At 27.5% G+C, this 20,730-nt stretch overlaps 1 protein-coding gene across 1 annotated transcript in view; it reads left to right on the forward strand.

The window, feature by feature from the left end:
* Positions 1-4,378: 4,378 nt before the first annotated feature.
* The window catches only part of LOC123295265 (bestrophin-2), an 88,212-nt gene continuing 71,860 nt past the window's right edge, over positions 4,379-20,730 (forward strand). The window contains exon 1 of the mRNA XM_044876538.1: positions 4,379-4,499. Coding sequence (XP_044732473.1) covers positions 4,429-4,499 — 71 coding nt within the window. The 5' untranslated portion in view covers positions 4,379-4,428. The remainder of the gene's footprint in view (positions 4,500-20,730) is intronic.

The raw sequence follows: 20,730 nt of genomic DNA on the forward strand, positions 1-20,730 counted from the left end.
TTGATTTATTTTTATTTCAATGTAAATTTTTTGTACTTTTTAATAAAGCTCGTTTTTTGTTTTAAATTTTCTGTTTTTATTGAAATTATTTGTTGGTATTTTATAGTGACGAAAATTTATTGTGCGCTTCATTTACCATAGTCTGATGAACATCATACAATGATTTATCCTTGAAAAAGTTCTTTGTTTTTTAGATAGTCACATCACTTTTAGTGTTCCGTTTCATAATTTCTTAATGAATTTACGAATTTTAGTAGATAAAATGATACGTTTCGTACAGAATCAAATTTATATTGCTGCGTATGGAAATCTTTTGATTCATTAAAAATATAGGCAATATTATTACTTAAATGATGAGGTCATTGTTTAAAGACTCATCTTATATATTTAAACGAGCAATTCTTGTATATATATATATATATATCAACGATCTTGGAAATGGCTCCAACGATTTTCATGAAAATGAGTATGTAGGGGTTTTTAGGGGCGATAAGTCGATCTAACAAGGTTTCATTTTAAAAAAAACGTCGTTTTATTCGTTTTTTCATGAAAAACTGAAACATACATCGCAAAATATGACTGTTCCTGACATCTTTTGGTGTATATCGTAGTTAATGAAATACAATGCAAATTATAACTCTTCCTGACATCTATTGGTGTATATCGTAGTTAATGAAATAAAATACATTACCGGGACATTCAAATTGGTATTTGTGTGGAGACATTTAAAACGGTCTTCTATTAGTGATAAAATTTGTGTCTTTTTAAGAATACCGAGCGAAGCTCGGTCATCCAGATATTATTAATAATACAGGATGAAAAAATAGTGAATAACAGAAATTGATGACCTCTAAATGGAATTAAAATATGAAAAGTCCTGATGTGTTTTTCGAATTGACACTCCGTTTACAAGTTAGGGCTTCGTTAATTATTGTTTTTAATATTTAAAAATTCTTGACTAGTGAATAAAGTTGAAATATATAATTTTGGGGGGCAAAAAATTTTAATTGTTTTTGTAATTGGCCAGAGATCTAAGCACATAATTTATAGATAGGTTCATGCTTCACGGTTTTTTTTTTGCAAAAAAAATTACTATATAAAATATATAATCAAAATATTCACACCAATTATTGTTATTGTTCCGTGATTGATGAAAAAAAGTTCATGATTAAGTAATATTCTTTAATTTAATGCCAAGGTAAATTAGGTAAGAAATTATTTACAGATAATGATGACTTCATATAAATACTTAAGGTAGTTCTTCAAAAAGTGAGTGAATATGATTTTGAGACAGTCGTTTCGAGTTTTGATGATGAATTAGTGAAATTACAAAAACTTATAGAAGTTCAGAAAAAAATTTGGTAACTTTGGAAATTTGTATATTTTTGGCACCTATAGGCTGTACTATACCAAAAGTTTCAAACTGTACAAGGGAAGGAGCATGGTGGCTTTTTAAGAAGGAATTTCCCCATTTCTTTTTATTGTATCTTCATAACCATTCAGAAATAAAGGTGGATTTTCATCAAAAAGTTTTTATTTATATTCATTTTTCTTGTAGTAATCACAATTACCCTAGGGCTAGTACTATGACGATATATTTATGCTTTACCCTTATTGTAAACTGTAGTTTTTGTTTCGATAAAAAAAAAGCGATGATGTTAGAAAAATGAATAATTTTTATATCCTTTAAACATTATATTAAAAAGGAATTAATTTGGCAATCTATTAAAGAAGTAATGCCCTAGACCTACTGCTATTATGCCTTATTATGAACCCATTCTGATTTTCATTAAGTATAAAATAATTTGTTTCTTGCTATATGGTTATGCAACTTGTAGTACCTAAATGTTATGCATTATATAATTAACATATATTTTACTCTTTTCTCTATTTTCATGAAATATTAGTTTACCAAAAAAAAAGAAGAAAGATTCAATTTATTTTAAGAATAGAAAAAGGGCCTTCATAATCAAATGTCCTGAATTTAAGTGTTTTATAAAATGTATTATTCAATCGGTATTTATTTACCCATATTATTCGTATAATGTAAGTTCAAATCTTTGGCAAAATAATAGCTAAAATGGTTCAAAATTATGAAAATTTACTAGATTTTGTTATGATCTCTTTTGTTTTTGGAAATTTTAATCATTTTTCAAAATTTTTAGAAACTTTTTAAAATTTTTTCCATAGAGCAAAAAAAAGTATATAATTTTCCACAGAACAAAATTTATTTTAATGGTAAAAAACATTTTCATTTGGTGACATGAAATCTTTCATAACTTCCTGTGACATTTTACAAATTTCCAAAGTCCAAAAAAATGTTTAATAAATTACAGGCGCCTATTCTTTGGCAAATTTTAATAACCTTTTCGAAATATTTGAAACATTTTAAAGTATTCCATTTGCATTTAAGCCAAAAAATGAAAATATTAAAAAAATTCGCATTTTGTCTTTGGTGAATTATAAGCATTTTTTGTTTCTTGCAATTTTTCTGTACCGAGATAGTTTTCGATTGCAAAAATTTAATTTATTTCTTAAATCTTTAGTCAAAACGTCCCAAACATAGGTATGTATTGTGTAAAACGTATGTATATATAGAATTTATTTCATTTAAATATTTGGAATTTAATTGTTGTGTGTGTAGCTAAGCTAATCTACATAAAACATATCATTTAGTTGTTTAAGCGTTACATTATTGCTTTGATACCCGTATTCTGTCGTGTGCGCATATATTTTAACCTGAGCTAAGTAATATGCCGTCATAATGCCCAATGATACAATACGTAAACACACAAAATTATAGAGTGATTTTTTAAAAAGTTTCGAAATACTTTTTTCAAGAAAAGATTGGAATATAAAAATTTGTTCCCATATACCTACATTTTTGACACCGCATTTCACGTAGACAATTTTTTTATTGACAAATTCTGAAAATAACTATTATTTGTACAGTTTTATTTTTATCGAAATTATATTTTCTTTTACTATTCTGTTTAACCCCCGAACTAAAAAAAGAGTTGTTATAAGTTAGACCTATATGTGTGTGTTTGTCTATCTGTCTGTCGGTTCAGTTTGGAAAAGTTTTTAAGGAAAAAGATAATTTAATAGTGTTCTTAGTCGGAGGTTTATTAAAACGAACTAAATTTCAGTAAAATTGTTCATAAAATCACTAAATTAGTCCATTTCCGTTTGTCCGACCATCCGTACGTCCGTTTGGAATAACGATAACTACAAAACGAAAAGAGATATCAAGCTTAAATTTTTATAGCGTTCTCAGGACGTAAAAAGTGTGTTTTAATTCGAAAATAAGCAGCATAGGTCAACTGAGTCTAACAAACCGTTAGAGATAGGCATTATAATAAAATAAACTACGTTAATTTGGAACATTTTTTTCGTTAGCATCATTGTATTCCCGTGAGGGAGCAAATTAGGGTAAGCTTTGGAGTCTATTTTCTCCAAAACTATAAAAGACATAGAGTTGAAAATTCGTAGTTAGCTTCAACTAGTGAGTCTTATGGAAGTATGGTTTTTAAGACACTCAATATATTTAAATTCGTTTTTGGTTTGATAACTAAGCTCAATATTGAACACAGCAAGCAGTAAAACAATCTAAAATACATACATACAGGTATGAGGTATGTATGGTTTAGTTATAGTAGGTACTACACACATACACTTAGCATACCTACCTATAAAATCAAGTTAAGAGTCATAAAGTTTTGTGGTAACTGAAATAAAATAACACATGCATACACTGATGTATAACTGTTTGGTATACTATAGATAGGTCTATGGTTGTAGTAACTTACACAAACACACTGTACACACATCGAATCTGTATTGTTTGTTCATACCTTCTATAATACATACATAGGCAGTTTACCTTTTTGTGGTAAATCTCTTTTTATTTGAGTATAGTTACAACAGGTATTTTATTAGCCAGTATTATTAGTGCAATTCAAAACATTGAAACAAGTAGTGTAAATGTTATATTCTTGTATATTTTTATTATTATTTGATTTTAAAAGTATTTTAATTGTTGTGTGAATAAATAATTTTAACTAAAGTAACAAAAATTTTAAGTGAATTTTAGTGCCTTTTGTAATGAATTGTATTATTTATAAACCAAAATTAATATATTCAAATGTGTTGCTCAATTAATTATTTAAATTATTTATGTGATAACAATTATATTAATAATAATTTGACAAAAATGTGTAAATATAATAGTCGTCATAATATTTATTATTGTTTTTGATAATGATTTTAGTGCCTTAGTGTGGATATATTTCTAATTTCAATGTAATTAATATTTGAATTATTATTTTATTTTGTTACTAAGATTGATTATTTCAAGAATTTAAACAAAAATATTTATTTTTAAATCAATTTTTTATACATTTGTGATATTAATTTTATAATAACAAGATGACTATCTCATATACTGGTGAAGTGCCAAATGGAAGTAGTTTTGGATGTTTTTGGAAAATTTTATGGAAGTAAGTTCTTGTTATACATATGTTTCGTAAATATTTCACCATATGGAAGTATTTATTGGTACCTTTATACATTTGATACATGAAAACTGAACCTTGATTTCATGTATTGATTTACATTTAAAAATAATATACTTAAATATGATTTTAGGTTATTTAAGACATACTTTTAATTGAATTTAGTTCAATTAAAAATATATAAAAATCACTTGTGATTGATAAAAATATATCGTCAGCCATGTTTTCAAAATTAAATTTTTTTTTATAAAAATTCCATAATTTCAAGATACCTATATTAATTTGCATAATTGATTAATTTTGAATTTAAATTGAAATATTATTAATTAATGTTATGGATCTTGATATTCGTACACAAGCGTGTAAGAAGGTTTTAACATGAGAAACCATCGAATAAATTTAGAATTTGTCGACATTTTGGATGCTGTATTGACGGTATTTTACTTACCTAATCAACTTCTCGAGTACATTTTGTCTGAATAGCGAACTCACAACTTACTTTCGGTATTGAGATTTTTAAATTGGTGTAAGCAAACGGAGTTGTTTTGGTATTGCCGAAAAGAAAATGAAAAACTAAGCAATATTTAAAAAATAAGATTTCTGTGGTTGATATTGCGGCAACATTCTTTTTTAGGTTTTCTTGGAGTTTGATGCTTTACAAAATCCAATAGCCGGGTATTACTATGAAATGGCAAGTAGGTGCGCTGGATAGTTTTTCGTCAATTTTGATCACCGAATATGATGTAAATAAATTTCGAATACGAAGAGTGTACAAGGCCGAAAATAGAGCTGAAATGGCCCCGGGCAAAACCAACTTTGGGAGCCCCTTCCAAAACTCACTCGAGGGTATTTTGTCGGTCGATCATAAAATTTTTGTTCATGTTTTATACTAATTTGTAGAAACAGTTAGAATATCATCATGATATACTAAAAAATGTAAAGAAAATCCTAAAGAAAATATATTGAATTAGTCCTTCAAATTTTGGCCATTGAAATTAAATTTTCGTTCTTGATGTTTTCGATAACCACTCAGTAATATGGGTCATAACTTTCTTATGTGCTTAGATTTAGATACATATTTGACGTATATCAATTGTAGTGAGGTTTGATTAAGTAATTGGTATCTCAAAATATAATTTTAATCTAAAGTATTGACAACAAATAATTTTGTGCGACTACTTTTTTAGTGCAAGCAAAAATTATTTATGTAAGTGCAAATATTAATCACTATCTACTCATTTAGATGGAAAATATTCAAACTTTTTAAACAAATACCGCTGCACAATATCCTTGACTCCCGTTTAACCTCCTTAAAACCCCCTTCACTCTCCTTACGCCAATGTACATTTATTTGTCTTAAAGGACCTAAAACGAGCATGATTTTAGATAATCGTGGATTTTCAACTCATCCTGTATGCATAGAAAATTAATGAAAGTTTTTCATATTATGCGATGCAATTTTTTTATTGAGTTTTATGGTGAATATCATTTATTTATTAATGGTGAATAATGAAAGTAAAAATGAGATATTATGAGAGATTATGGCTTTAAAATATGAATTTTATTAATAATTAATATAATGAAAACTTTATGCTTAGTATTTGTGCAATATTAAAACAAATATTTTAACGAATGTATGCAATTTTTACATTCTTTATAAGTTAAAGAAAGGATTCAGTATGTTTTTGTGTTATAAAAATATGCTTACATCGCGTTAAGTATAAAATAGTTTGTTTATTATGAATTCAAAAATTGTATTTTGTAATTATTCAAAATTAAAAACGTGACTTTACAATTGATATGTCAATGTGTTTTCAATTCTCCTATAAATCATAATTTGCTGAAATAAATAATAGTAGAAAGAAACTTGGCGAACGAAGTATATAAATTTCTTTCGGTCATTCGTAATTTTGAGTAATTTATTAATTTTTAATTTTTTCACAAACTCTTTTAAACATTTATATCAAATATAAACTACTCATTGGGGATTATGCTTTTGTTCCTAATTTACTACTTTTTAAGGGTTTGAAAAAAATTTTGCTTGTTTTGGAGTTATCGTGTTGTCAGACAGACAGACGGAAAACCGTAAGTGTTAGCTTAGATTATTTTATGAACACCTATACCAAAATTTTGTTTGCAGCATCGATTTTTCTAAGCACTGCAATCTTGGGACTTGGGATTAGTATACCTGGATATAGTATATTTCACAGGGTTTAAAAATGGAGTCAGCGTCAGGAATTCATCTGCAAATAAATTTACATAAGCACTAAAAAACATGATGTGATTGTGATATCAAATAATATTATGCAGGCAACAAGCAAGCGTGTATTGTTATCCACCATACCAATAGAATAGAATATGATTTGACTCGGCCTCAATATTATTTATCATTCATTGTTTTGTACTAATCGTATAAACATTACCGTGACATTATTTTTCGCCTACTGATGTTTAAATATTGCAAAATTCATAAAAGTAAATGGCTATAAACTATTGTTTTAATAAAAAATAATTGTATTATCAAAAAAAAGAAAAAATTGGAGTGATAGATTTTCACGCACGACTTCTATATAGGCGATTCTAAAACGAAACGTCCCGACACAAAATATTATTAACTCCCCAGAGGGAGTTAATGTAATGGGGCCGATTTTGAAAATTTTCAGTTGTACATATTTCCGCGGTTTCAAGACCACAATATCCGAATCAAACTTTTAAAATGTGATGTCTGCGTATGTACGTATGTGCTTATGTTCGTTCTGATTCTTTCGTCTCGATTATCTCGCGAACCAGTTATGATATTAACACCTGACTAGGCTTATTCAACGCGTAATCGCTTATTTAAGAACTGAAAGAGTTTTAAGCAGAATTAGTTGAGCCGTTTTTTAATGGTAATAAAAAAACTGGAAAAAAATAAATAAACAGAATCTGAAAAGTGGATAAAACACATCATTTAAGAAGAATAATCTATGAAGGCTAACAAGACCTTTTTTTTAATGTTTTTTCCCTCCTCTGGGAAGTTAGTGGTGTGGACTACAGGGGTCGCACTCTTACGACTTCAGTACCACATGAATTGCCAATTTTTATTGTATTTTGTTTAGAATAGTAAATTTTTCCATTAAATTGTTCCGAATTTTAGTACGAGCTTGAGGTCATGCTGGTGAAGCAGTATCTATATTATTGTTAGGAAATTCACAGTGTTGAGCAATGCGTTCAAATCATAAAACTTTGCGATATATATCCATATTATATTCCATATACCCAGTTAATGGACAATGGCAGCCAAATTTGTATGAGCTTAATTGAATCAAATACAACAATGGATACTCTGCACAACAAAAACTCCCACTTAAAACGTATCTAAGAACACTATCCATTAGATAACTTTTTGCTTAGACCCTTCTCCAAACTGAACCGATTTTGAGGATCATCGCCTATTTTTTAGTTATTCCGAGTACGGGCGTTAAAAATAATTCTTGGAAGTCTGCAAGGCACAAAACTGATAATTATTTTGAAATTCAGTTTGGTTCTACGAAATTGAATTACTGTATTACCGTCTTATTTATCATCTATCTTAATCAAATCCAGTTATACCTCATTCATTTACAATTTGCCTTGATTACATAAAGTATTAGCTGTGCCCTCGGCATGGACACCATACAATTGGTGTATTACCCATACTAGTATGTAGTTCATAAATTTTATACTTAATAAATTTTGCAATTTATTAAGCTTTCAATTTTATTAATTTATTGAATTTACTCTTAATTTGTTAGGATTACGTAACAACGAATTGTAGTATAGCAAGTATTTCGTTCAACTGAACATATATTTATTCTCTCTATCTCATTCAAGTCACCATGCGGACATCCTGCTCCTATTTCATACTACTCTATACAATAAAAGTATACAGTGTGTTCATTTCAAAAGTATCCACCCTTAATAACTCTTGACCTGATGTGAATATTATTTTGAGTGAAAACACTCCGATTTAGATATCGAGGGGAAACTAAAAAATGGTACCTAGAAAATTTAAGGTTTTATCCCTTCATTCCCACTCACCTCAATTACTCATTTCAAATGGCACCCTCTACTTTGTTACACTTCATTAGAAAAGGCATAAAATTCTCTCTTAAACCATGATCAAGAAATTGAAATCGATCGATGGGTCTTAAGATAGACTACACATAAGATGGAAGGTATGAGTTCTTCTGGGTAGTCTATCTTAAGAACTAATCGATTGATTTCATTTTTTAATCATGTTGAAGAGAGAATTGCATGCCTTATCAATGAGCTATCACAAGGTAGGGGATGCCATTTGAAATTTCAAAGTTGAGGAAGAATTTGAACTCCAAAATGATAAATATAATGATTTCAATTTCTAGAATATAAAAAAAAATTCTTCATACCAAAAAGAAAAAGGAAATGAATCATGTGATGAATTTATTAAGAGGAATCAATTCTTCGTCTAAAATGATTCTGTCTTCAACACCAGTGATGAATATTTCATATTTAATTTAAAACGAAACACAATCATACAAACCATATATATTACGAAATGTAATCTAAAACCTTGGAAAATATAATTTTGTATTTATAACAACTAATATGGCCTTATCACCGTGTTCAAATTAATTACTATAAACGGTCTTTTATAACTGATAAAAAATGTGTTTTTTTAATCATGTGAAATAGTCAATAACTAAAAAAAAAACAACGAAAAAAACACAAAAATTAACACACCATTTTACAGAAAAAAAAAGTGTTACACAACACGAAGGTACGAGAATTTATTTTTAATTAAATGGTATAATTCGTACTTATTAACATGCGTGATATACGCGGAAATCAACTTATATCTTCATCTAAAGTTATAATAGATAGATACTGAAAAAAAAGAAACAGTATACGTAATACCATGGAAATAAAAAATGAACTTTGAACTAAATACCAAGTGTACGAGATTTTATCAAGTCACAATGTAGGACTCGAAAAAAAATCGCAAAGTATATTCTAGGAAAATTGCTAATAAAGATAGAAAAGATATTTTGAGCCAATTTAATATAAAAAATATAATTTAAGACTTTAGCTATGTATTTTCGACCTTAAATAATTCTATTCAAATTCTTAACTTTAAATTTTCAACGTTTTGAGTACTGTAAATGCTCTTCTTTAATAAATTTAAATTAAACACATCGGCGTATCAAATGTCAAATTTGAATCGAAAATTCCTAGAGTTCTCGTTTATTATTTTCGATAATACCTAGGTAATAGTTAAATATCACAACACCAATCTCATTCTACTTGATACCTCAATTGCCTCCTTCCTATCATTATTCAACGCCGTTGAATATTGGAATTTTGAATTAAGTTGTTGATCAAAATTTCTTTTTTGGCAAAAATGGAAAGATAGCATATAAGTTTTAAAACACAACTGTTTTATTTTTTCATAATAATTTGAAAGTTACATACAGTTTTAAAAAACTTTTCAAAAGAGAAACGAAAACTCCCGACGAAAAAATTTTCGTAAAACATCGTGTGACGTAATAATCTTAATTATGTATGAATATAGTTTGAATTTTAAAATTTCTACTTCACGAATATGGCACGCTATGCCTAAATAACATTTATAATCTGTGAATTTTTTTGTACATGCTATTCATATTAATTAACTTATACATAGCTTTTAAAAAAGTTTTCTTGGCGAAGTTCAATATAATTAATGATAAAGAATTGAAATAAGATACAAAAATTGATAATTTTTGTTTATACAACAACTCAATTTTCATAACGATAATTTTTACGTGTTTCTTTTACATTTTTGGCTAGCGATCGTACATACTTATTATACATATAATTATTTACATTCATAGGTACATATTTGCAAAAAATGTAGCTCGTATTTTGCAGTTGATTAATAAGCCGTGCATTATAAATTCAAAACATTTATGTAATTTCTAACATAAAGAGTTCGTGTAAAAAGAAACACCAAAAGAATCAATATCTAATTGGCAATTATACATTCAATAAATGAATGTTAAAAAAATATGTACTGTATACACATACTTTTGATTGTTTGTAAGTGCATTTTCTACTAAATATTCTTAATTACTTCTTTTCATGAAATTGAATATTTAACAAAAAGAAAGTACCCAAAAATGGTAACATATATATTATTTGTCCGTGACTATTCTCTTAGGACCAAAGTTGCTTTACAAAAAATAATCCCAATAAAATTGATGTGTATAAATATAATTCAAAAATAAAATTCAAAAAATCGAGTGGAGTCAAATAATAGACGAGGTGTTAAATATATGTTATCGAACCCTAGCTAAAAGTTAGCTTTAAAAGTTTTCTCTCTACTACTGCTTTTCTTTAAAAGCATTTTCAAGCCAGCCCCGGCTTTTACCTACAGAACCTAAACAGTTGAAGTAATCACATTTCTAGTATGAAGCCAAGATAATTATGCAGGTATATAAATTACATATAAACATATATAATTTGCCAAGCAAAAATGAAATGTTTTCAGACTTTAATTATAGTACGTCTCCAATTCTCTATTAAAAATTTTACATGCATTCATACACATACAATGACTTTGTATTTAATAAATTCTTATTAAAAAATCCGATAGGTTCCTGTTCCCGTATAAAAAAACTAATTACATTTTCATTTCTCCCTAAAATCATCCCATACATATTTTTTTTGTTTTATGATTTTTCTTTCCTTTTTCGAAATATAAGGGTTAATGAATAAATAATAAGAATGTCTGTAATATGCAATCACAAAAAAAAATACTGCAGTTGATATACATATAATAAATACATACGTATTGAAATAAATTTGAAAGTTACAATCATTTTAAAATTCAAATGAACAATTTCAATATAGATACCATACGTGAATAAGTTTGTATCAAATACAAATTTATGATTTATTTAAATTATACTCATTTTATTAAATATAAAAATGTATAAACCAATTAAAAAGAAAACTATTTTTTGTAATTTTAAAAAAACTACCTTGCCAAAAAAAAAAAAAAACTAATAAAGTAAATAAAATTTAAATAAATTGACAGAACAAAGTCGGTGTGGTACTGAAATCGTGTAAGTGCGACCGCTCTAGTCCACAGGGTTGGAACATTGAAAGAATGTCTTGTTAGCCTTCATAGATTATTCTTGGAACATGTACTACAGATTATGCTGGAACGTTAATTATCTCCATAGATAAATAATGCGTTTTATCCACTTTTCAGATTCTGTTTATTCAGTTTTTTCCAGTTTTTTTATTACCATTAAAAAACGACTCAACTAATTCTGCTTAAAACTCTTTCAGTTCTTAAATAAGCGATTACGCGTCGAATAAACCTAGTGGTTCGTGAGATAATCGAGAGGAAAGAATCCGAACGAATATACGAACATGCGTACACACACACACACACAGACATCACATTGAAAAGGTTTGATTCGGATATTGCGCTCTTGAAACCGCGGAAATATCTAAAACTGGAGATTTTCAAAATGGGACCCATTATTTTTATTTAAGTACATACTAATCATACTTGTAAAGGGTTAGCTGCCCGTTTATAATAAATAAATAAATAAATAAATAGATAAATAAATTACATAAACTTCCTCTGGGAAGTTAAAAATCAAAAACTCGACTGCGCCAAATAAAATTGAAAAGAGTGAAACAAGTCCAGTAGTTTACATAGAAATTTTAAGAGGCACGATTCATTAAAACCTAGTCCGGCTCAAATCAGTACAAAAGCAATAGCTCTATTTCCTTCGACAATTCGCTAAACAATCATTACAAGAGATTTTAATTTTTTATTTTTGCGATTATGAACATCAAATCAGATTCAAATATCCAATGACAACTGCATTGAAGAATTTTTTTATAAATCTTTTTATTTCTTAAATAAAATATTTTCAGTGTCACCTTCATTAATTTTAATAAAGACATACCAAATTAAGAAGTTTATAGGAAGCATTAAAAATTGTTTTATATTAATTAAAATAATATTTTAGTTAACAATACATACGTCAATTTATTAATTAAAATACAATTTGCAATGTCTATACAGAGTGATTCAATAATACATTGACATTGAACATATGGTGTACTTAAAACTTTTCGTATTCAATATACAGGGTCATAAAGTTTTAAAACAAATATATCATAATTTTTTTGAGATTCCTTGCATACCTTTTCATTTTCGAGATATACAATCATAAAGTTTTTAAACTTATGTTCCAAAAATTTATGATTGAGTTTCCTAAAAATAGAAATTATGTAATGGTAATTTTATATGCCCTATTTTGTTGTTTTTTGTAAAGTATCTCAAAAAACCAATATATTTACCATTTCCATATTTTTGTTTTTAAAATTTTTCACCCTGTTTCATTTGATGGAAGGTATTATTGAATCACTCTGTATATTGTATTATTATATTGTTGTTATTTAATAATGTTTATGACTAATTGCAAAGCGTAATTACAAAATAATTGTCGAATAATAGAGACATCAAAAAAATACATATACTTGACGAAACTCGTACATCGAACCTCTTCCAGCGTTTTTAACCTCTTCTCGGCATAGCGAAATTCTTGTAATAGATCCGAAAATTCAAATCGAAATTTCTAGTATATCTTTTCACGTGACCAGAAAAATATTTTTACGTCACTTTTCGAGTGATGTATGTATGAAAGAATGTGTGTGTGGGTGTCTACGGGGACATTGTTTCGTTCACGATTTCTCGTGAATGAAAAATAATAGCGATATTGAAGTTGTATTAATCGTTACGTAATAATATAAATCTGTGCCGAAATTTTTCTGTAATTAAATTTGAAATTTAGTTATAGAAAATCATTTAATCAATAATTTATCCCCTGATTACTTTTTCTGTAAAACTAATATTCACTATTTATTGATTGAAACAAAAATTCCGAAAGCTTGGAGATAGAGAATGTCAAAAATCCGCTGATTTGATTACAAAAGCTTAAAATCTTTTTTTGAAAAAATAACTATTGATTAAAATTACGAAATAATTGTAATATGTTTACTTCGGCTTTTAGCAGAGCCTTTTTGCCAGGCTATGTGATGTTAAAAAATAGTATGATCTATAAAAATATTAGATACACTTACAGTAGATTTACACTAGAAAGGCGTTTTCATTTACACGGCATTTTGACCTAGTTTTTAATGTATATAAACAATGAAATAAAGTATTCGTGATATATGGAAATTGACGTGATTTCTATAAAATAAGATACATTTTTATTATTCTTTAGCACGTACTTAGACTTACCAATGTCTTCATTTAATAAATAAATTATTTATGAAAATATGTAATTAATTAATTAAAATATAAATAATTCATTTAAAAAAAAAAAAAATTCTGAGAAGAGATATATTTAAACCTTGTTGTAAAATAGTCAAAAATTCAAGGCAAAATTATCTATGGAAATTATAAGTTTAAGTTTAAAAGTGGGCACACTTTACTAACAAAACAAAGCTACAAAAAATTTCGAGTACTGTGTTATTTTTCAAATTATATATTATTATAATAAATAGTATATTTTATTATTTTTAAATGATGAACACACATTTTTAACATTCTTAGACTAAACTTGAAGACATGCGAAAAATCGCTTAGTGATATTTTTTTTATTATAGTTACTACCAAAAATTTATTTAAATATTGTCTACTTACTTCTTTATGCATTTTTTTGAATTCGCTTCTATTTTTATCCGACTGAGTACCGCAAAGGAGTGGTAATGTGTTTATCAGTCTATGTCTGCTACTCTGTTCTTATGTGGCACACTAGAGACAAAACGTGTCGGCCGATTTTGATAATTCTTAAGTCAATCGATTTGTCTTAACCTTGCGAGTGCTACTGAAGATATGGCAGTAATGAAAATTCAATATGGCGGCCACCAGACGCATTAAAATTTTTTTTCAAATCCATTCGGTAGTTTTTGCGTGAAAGCTTAACAAATAAACAAGCAAACAAAGAAATATCTTTACTTTCAGATTTATAATGTATGGGGGATTCTTTAAATTGTAAGAAGTATGTCTGATAACCGAAATTGAACAGATGTCGATAATTTGTATAACTCTTTCACTCTGTTTTATGAAATGCCAAAACAATAAATACATTTGTTTAAATATTTTAAGAGCTATATTATTGTCAATCATTGAAATCCATTTGGTAGTTTTCACGTGAAAGCGTAACAAACAAACAAACATCCTTACTTTCACATTTATAATATATAGAGGATGGAGATATTAATAGGGATATAACATATCGTTTAATACGCAGAGAAGTTTTCATTTCAAAAAATTAAAATGAAAATTTTGAAAAATTTTCCACGGCGGTGAATCTATTGTAAAGAACAATATAAATTATATAAATTTTATATCACGGGATAGCGACTGCAAAAATACTAAAATCCTTTTACATGCAATTATTATGACTTTCAAAAAACCTCAACTATCAAACATAAAGTCATGAAATGTAACATTTATATTTATATTTTAGCATAATAGATCGTAAGCTCATAATGCAGCGGATTTTTTATGATTCTATTTTATTACAATTTGGAAGAATTGTAAAGGTGAGTTTGATAACAACGAAAAATGTGGTTTTATGCAGACTCGATTGCCCAATTTCTAAAAGATTTTCTTTGTTTTTTATTTTTGCTAACTTTTTTAAACATAGAAAGCCATTGAGTTAGCTATCACTTTGAAGTTTTTGGCATCTTTCTTTAAATATAAACAGCTCTCTCATGAATAAAAAAATCGTCGATAATTCGAAAATCGAAAAACTTGATTAAAGTAAAACTCTTATTTCTTCTTTTTTACCAGACTTATTTTTATCAATCCCCCAAATGACCAAAATGAAGACAATCATTCGCTTCATTATGGGCTCACTGTTTTTGTAATATAAAAGTAACATGGACATTGTAACCAAGAGAAAAAGTTTAATGAGAATTATTTTATTCGGTTATAATAATTGTGTTTATTTTTAAGTAATTTTGAAGGTTATTTCTAGACATGCGTTTTATTATTGTATGTTTTTGTTTTTCCATAAATAAATAACTTTTGATGTTTTAGTTATATTGACCCTTTTTTTTAAGATACAGGATGGACTATTTTAATCTATAATGGCCAAGAGCTCGTTCTGTAGCTAACCAATCAAAAAAATAACTTGAACAAAAATTTTGGGATTTAATGTGGGACATCCTGTTCTGATATCAGATTGGACCTAGTTTTCCGGGTTGCTGTAAACAATGTCAGAACATGATGACCCACATCAAACTTTTGTTTAGGTAATTTTTTGATTGATGAACTGAACAAGGTATTAGCCATAATAGTCTACCCTGTATATTTTTCAGCGTTTCCTTTTAATTCTAATGAGATTAAATTTGGTATGTAGACTTGTTGCTAACGATATGAGTACCGGCTAGTTTCCAAGTTGTTTCCAATTTCGATGGCTTTCCGTATCTGTTACAGCTCTTACAAATTCACTTGGATGGTTAAAAATCTGTAAGCAAGTTCAATTGGTGTCGAAGTAAGAGTAAAAAATAGAGTATTTTTGTTATTACGAATTGGTTGGGTTCTGAAGTTTTTAGCCCTTGCGTTCAAATATGAGACACTATTTCAGAAATTATTTCCATCTATTTTTTCCTAAATCCAGTGTCAAGGATCAGTCTGTTTATGGGGTAACTTTTTCCAGGCACTTTGCCCTATTTAATTTCTTACTCTCCTAAATTGAGCTGAGAATTCAGTTAATTTATAGGAAGTATCTTTTAGTCCGTTTGAATTGCGTTATAAATGTGTTAACTTTAAAGAAGAAACACAATTTATTGCAACTAACGGCATACCTTCGGTATGCTTAGGGTAGCGGGTTCGATTCCCGCCGTCGCAAGAAAAATTAATTTTATTAATAGTTGTGATGGGCTGGTGTAGTGCATGGTATATGCATGAAGGGGGTGCACTTAGCCTCTGAAATTGAGGAGCTGATAAACGAAATTATCAGTGGAAAGGTGGTAAAACACATATATAGTATCACAATGGGCTCTATAGCCTAAGTGTGTCCTTCGTGGGCAGCCAATATAACCTAACCTAACGGCATTCCTTCTTCAACCTAGCAGATACTCGTGGAAATATATGATTCTTAATATATGTTTATAATGTTTAGTAAAAACATAATGTATGAAATCTATGGTTTTAGATAAAAAGAAAGTTCTAATACGACTGAGCTGCACAATACACAGTATGTGTTGGTGTCTACTGAAATTGTCTAAAAAAGAAAAGAAACAATAATCAATGATGAAGGTTAAATATTCTTTTGAAAATTCTAATCTTTATTGTATATGATTTTTTTTTAACAAGGCCATATTACCAATGACGGAAAATAATGTAATAATTTTACAAAAAATCAAATATAACTAACTCAATCAGTAACTAGTTTATTGATGTTTTTTTTTTGCGATAAAATAATTAATAAATGTTATGAGACGAAAAAAATTATTAATGAATGGCACGACAAATTGCAAAAACTTCCTTATTATCTTGAGAATTTTTTGTAACCTGTTTTTGATGACTGGCATGTAGGTACGTATGTGTTGTTAATCGAGCACTAGAGGCGCAGCGGGAACTTATCAGGATCAAACAAAATAAATAATAGTCCTGCCTAATCTGGCCATTCTTGCGTCAGTAGTCAGTAGTCAAAGCAAGTTAAGACTCCTTAACTCGGCTACATGGCGACTTCAATAGCTAGTTAGATATTTGGTTAATTGGAGTTTAATTTCCTTGTGTAGTCTCCATGCGTATCACCTTCACTTCTACTATACGTGTAGGCTTTCTGCTCGAGAATTATCGAAAAATTGAATTATCGAAATTTTTTTGATTAATCCTTTTTCTTTTATCACACAAAAATACTATTTTTCTGTGATAAAAATAGTATTTTTGGGTTTTGCATATAAAACTTGTGATTAAATGTTGCAATATTTCAGAATAAAAACTCTATATTTAATTAATTGAAATAAATTAACATCAATTAGATTAAAATTAATTTTATAACCTTGTTTTAATTTTATTAAAATAATTTTTAGTATATATTTATAATCATAATTAATTCGTATCAATCTGTTAACACCCAAAAGCTATTGCTTTCAACGAAATTGATTTTTTTTTTTGCACAACTCATATTTTGAACTAATTCGGGGTCATTTGTCAATGATACATATACATGTATCTAAGTAACTAAAAAGAGTTAATTTTACCAATAATAATAAATTATTTTTATTTAATTAATAGGCCAAATCGTGGTTTTAATAATTATAATTAATAATGAACTTTTTTTTATATTTATTTTAGGAAGTGATTCAAGGAATCTACTTTTATTATGATACTTTATGAATGTGGTTTATATATCATTTAATATTTTATTAAATTCATTTAATTATAATTCGTCCTTTTAACACATTTGTATCACACCTTTTTTCTGGGAAGGAATTTAAAGTAAAAATATTTATAATTCAAAATCTTTGTTTTCACTCTTAATTAGAAAATAAATAATGGAAATTTATGTATTTTTAATGCACACAAAATAAAATTTTTAATTAGGTTAATAGATTTGCACTTGAAAGAAATAATGTTATCTGTTTTACCATCTGATAAAGATCAGAATTTTCGGAATTTAGTAAATAATTTTAAAGAATTTGGTTTATTATTGGACAAGGTTCATAGAGGTATCGTATATAGTCACTGCATACTTTCTTAAGTAGTTTTTGATTCGTACAAACTTCGATGCTGCGGCAGTCCCCAATTTCCCCAATAATACTAGTTACCCCAAGAAGATCTTTTAAATATGAAAGGCAATGACGACATCAAACGGTCAGATTGATATAATACTCTGTTTATTTTTAAATTAAGTGATGCTTGTTTGAAAACAAATCTTTGTAGGTGGAAGCGCTTTTATTTAGTTTCACCTATCTCGTTGTCTGTCTGTAATCAAATCTTGCAAGTCAAATTTGATCCACTTCCCGGTTTCCGATGGATCTGAAATTTTGCATGCACATTTACTTTGGATGACAATGCATGGTCAGTTCTGATTTTCCCATCGCTTCCACCATATTTGATATAAATAGGCATGTGGAGCAGATTAGGCGTTCCGATTCATTTTTGATGTTTTAAATTGTGCGCCTCAAGCTTTTGCCAATAGTCGAGTATGAGTGACTCAAAGTTAAAATTATTTTCTACTTTTTAGTACAATAAAAGCTTGTCCCTTAAAAAATATTTGTTATTTGAAATTCTATTATATGATGAATTTTATTTAGGTTAATCTAAAAAATACCCTTCTTTTTAATTTTTATCAGTAAGTAAATTCTGTTTTTATGGTATGCAGTAACAATAATCTGACTAAGCTATGAAGAATTATCTAAATTATTTACATTTTTCTTGTAAAATCTTTCGTTATCAACTACAAAAATTCATTTTAAACTAGTATATAGGGAGTTTTTGCTAAATATAATAATTTCTACAAAATTATTCTGATGCAATGTATTGCATACATTTCCGTTCAATTTTATTGATATAATCTGAATTAAAATGAGTTATTTGTATCAAAAGAGATCCCTGAATCCCAGAGTTAATTGGCATTCTTTTAGTATGACATATTATTTGTCGAAAATTATTGTTTTTGCTTTTTTTGGAAACTGGGATGCTTTAAAATTATTATTATGTGATTCAAATATCTGAAAAGTTTAAATAATCAAAATTGTTTACAAAAATTTTAGGAACAATATTTAAAGATGTTCGGTCATATATTGTTGGCGCTTACTGTACAACTCCTTCTTGTTCAAAATACATTAGTATAATTATTTTGGTATACAATGCATCTTCGATGATTCAAAGTACTTGAAAATTTTCATGATATTTAACTAATTAGCTGTGGTTACCAAATTTTTTGTTTGTTTTCGTTTTTTTGTTAAGAGGTCTTTTTAAAAATTTACATCTATTTATAAAACATTTCTCATACACAAGTCAAATAATACCTTGACAAAAAAAATTATCAATTATAATTTTATTATAATAATATAACAATTAGAATTATAATAATTTCACTCAGCTAAAAATACTCTTAACTTCCTTATGGGTATAAATGTTATTTTTATGAAAGTGATGATTAAAAATTCAATGAAAGTTAAAACAACAGTTGTATTTTAAAAATTTGTTTTTTTATAAACAAACAAAAAATATATTTTTCAATGTTATGAAATTAAACAAACTCAATTAGATGACATGGACGTTGGACAAGTGAATTCAAGGAGGATTATTTTTGCTACGGGTCATGAAAATTCCTGTTACAATTAACTCAAAGGATCGAAGTCTTGCCAATACAATCGGAAAATCAAGACCATTTTTAACAGGAAAAAATATTTCCCCTAGCGTACAGCGCATGTAATGCTAATTTTTATGGCAAGTGTTATGATTTGTAGAGAGTCTTATATAAGTTACGGTCTCGAGATATGAACATACTTGGATATTTCCAAGTTAATATATAAATATGAATGTATAGTAATCCTATTTACATCAAAATCTAGCTCAATCAGAAGCCGATAAGTGAGTCAAATTTGCAAAATTCCAGAACATACACACATGCATATACATTATAATTGAAGTTGAATAAAAGCTTGTAAAAAAAGTATTTTTCCGCTAAATAAAAAATCTTTCCAATCAAAATTCAGTTTAAATTTTTCAAATTTTTTCTTTCCGAGAAATCACAACTGGATACATTTTTACCACAGAGTATCATTTTTTATCATTTTATTTTTGTATAAAATACCAGAAATCGAAAGAGTTATACAGTTCCAATCTAAAAAAGCTTAGTCAAGTTTATCGAAATTTTATAGACAAAAGTAAACATAAAATAAAGCTCATAAAAGAACAGCGCTTTTTCATATCTACACTTTTCGAACAATAACTTAGTAAAAGTCTTTGTCATGAAAATATAATTATGTACCCGCGAAAAAGTATGTCAGAATTTGCTTTTTTTACGAATATTTTCCTCGTTTCAAGTGGAAATTAAAAACCAAGGAAAAGTTGATGTATCTCAATATTTACTTTTTATTTTTGCTAATTTTAAATAATATTTTAAGTCCTGCAGCGACAAAATACTTTTTATGTATTTTTTTCCTGCTACCTGTA

The sequence above is a fragment of the Chrysoperla carnea genome, chromosome 3 (assembly GCF_905475395.1).
Source record: "Chrysoperla carnea chromosome 3, inChrCarn1.1, whole genome shotgun sequence".
Classification (NCBI taxonomy): Eukaryota; Metazoa; Arthropoda; class Insecta; order Neuroptera; family Chrysopidae; genus Chrysoperla; species Chrysoperla carnea.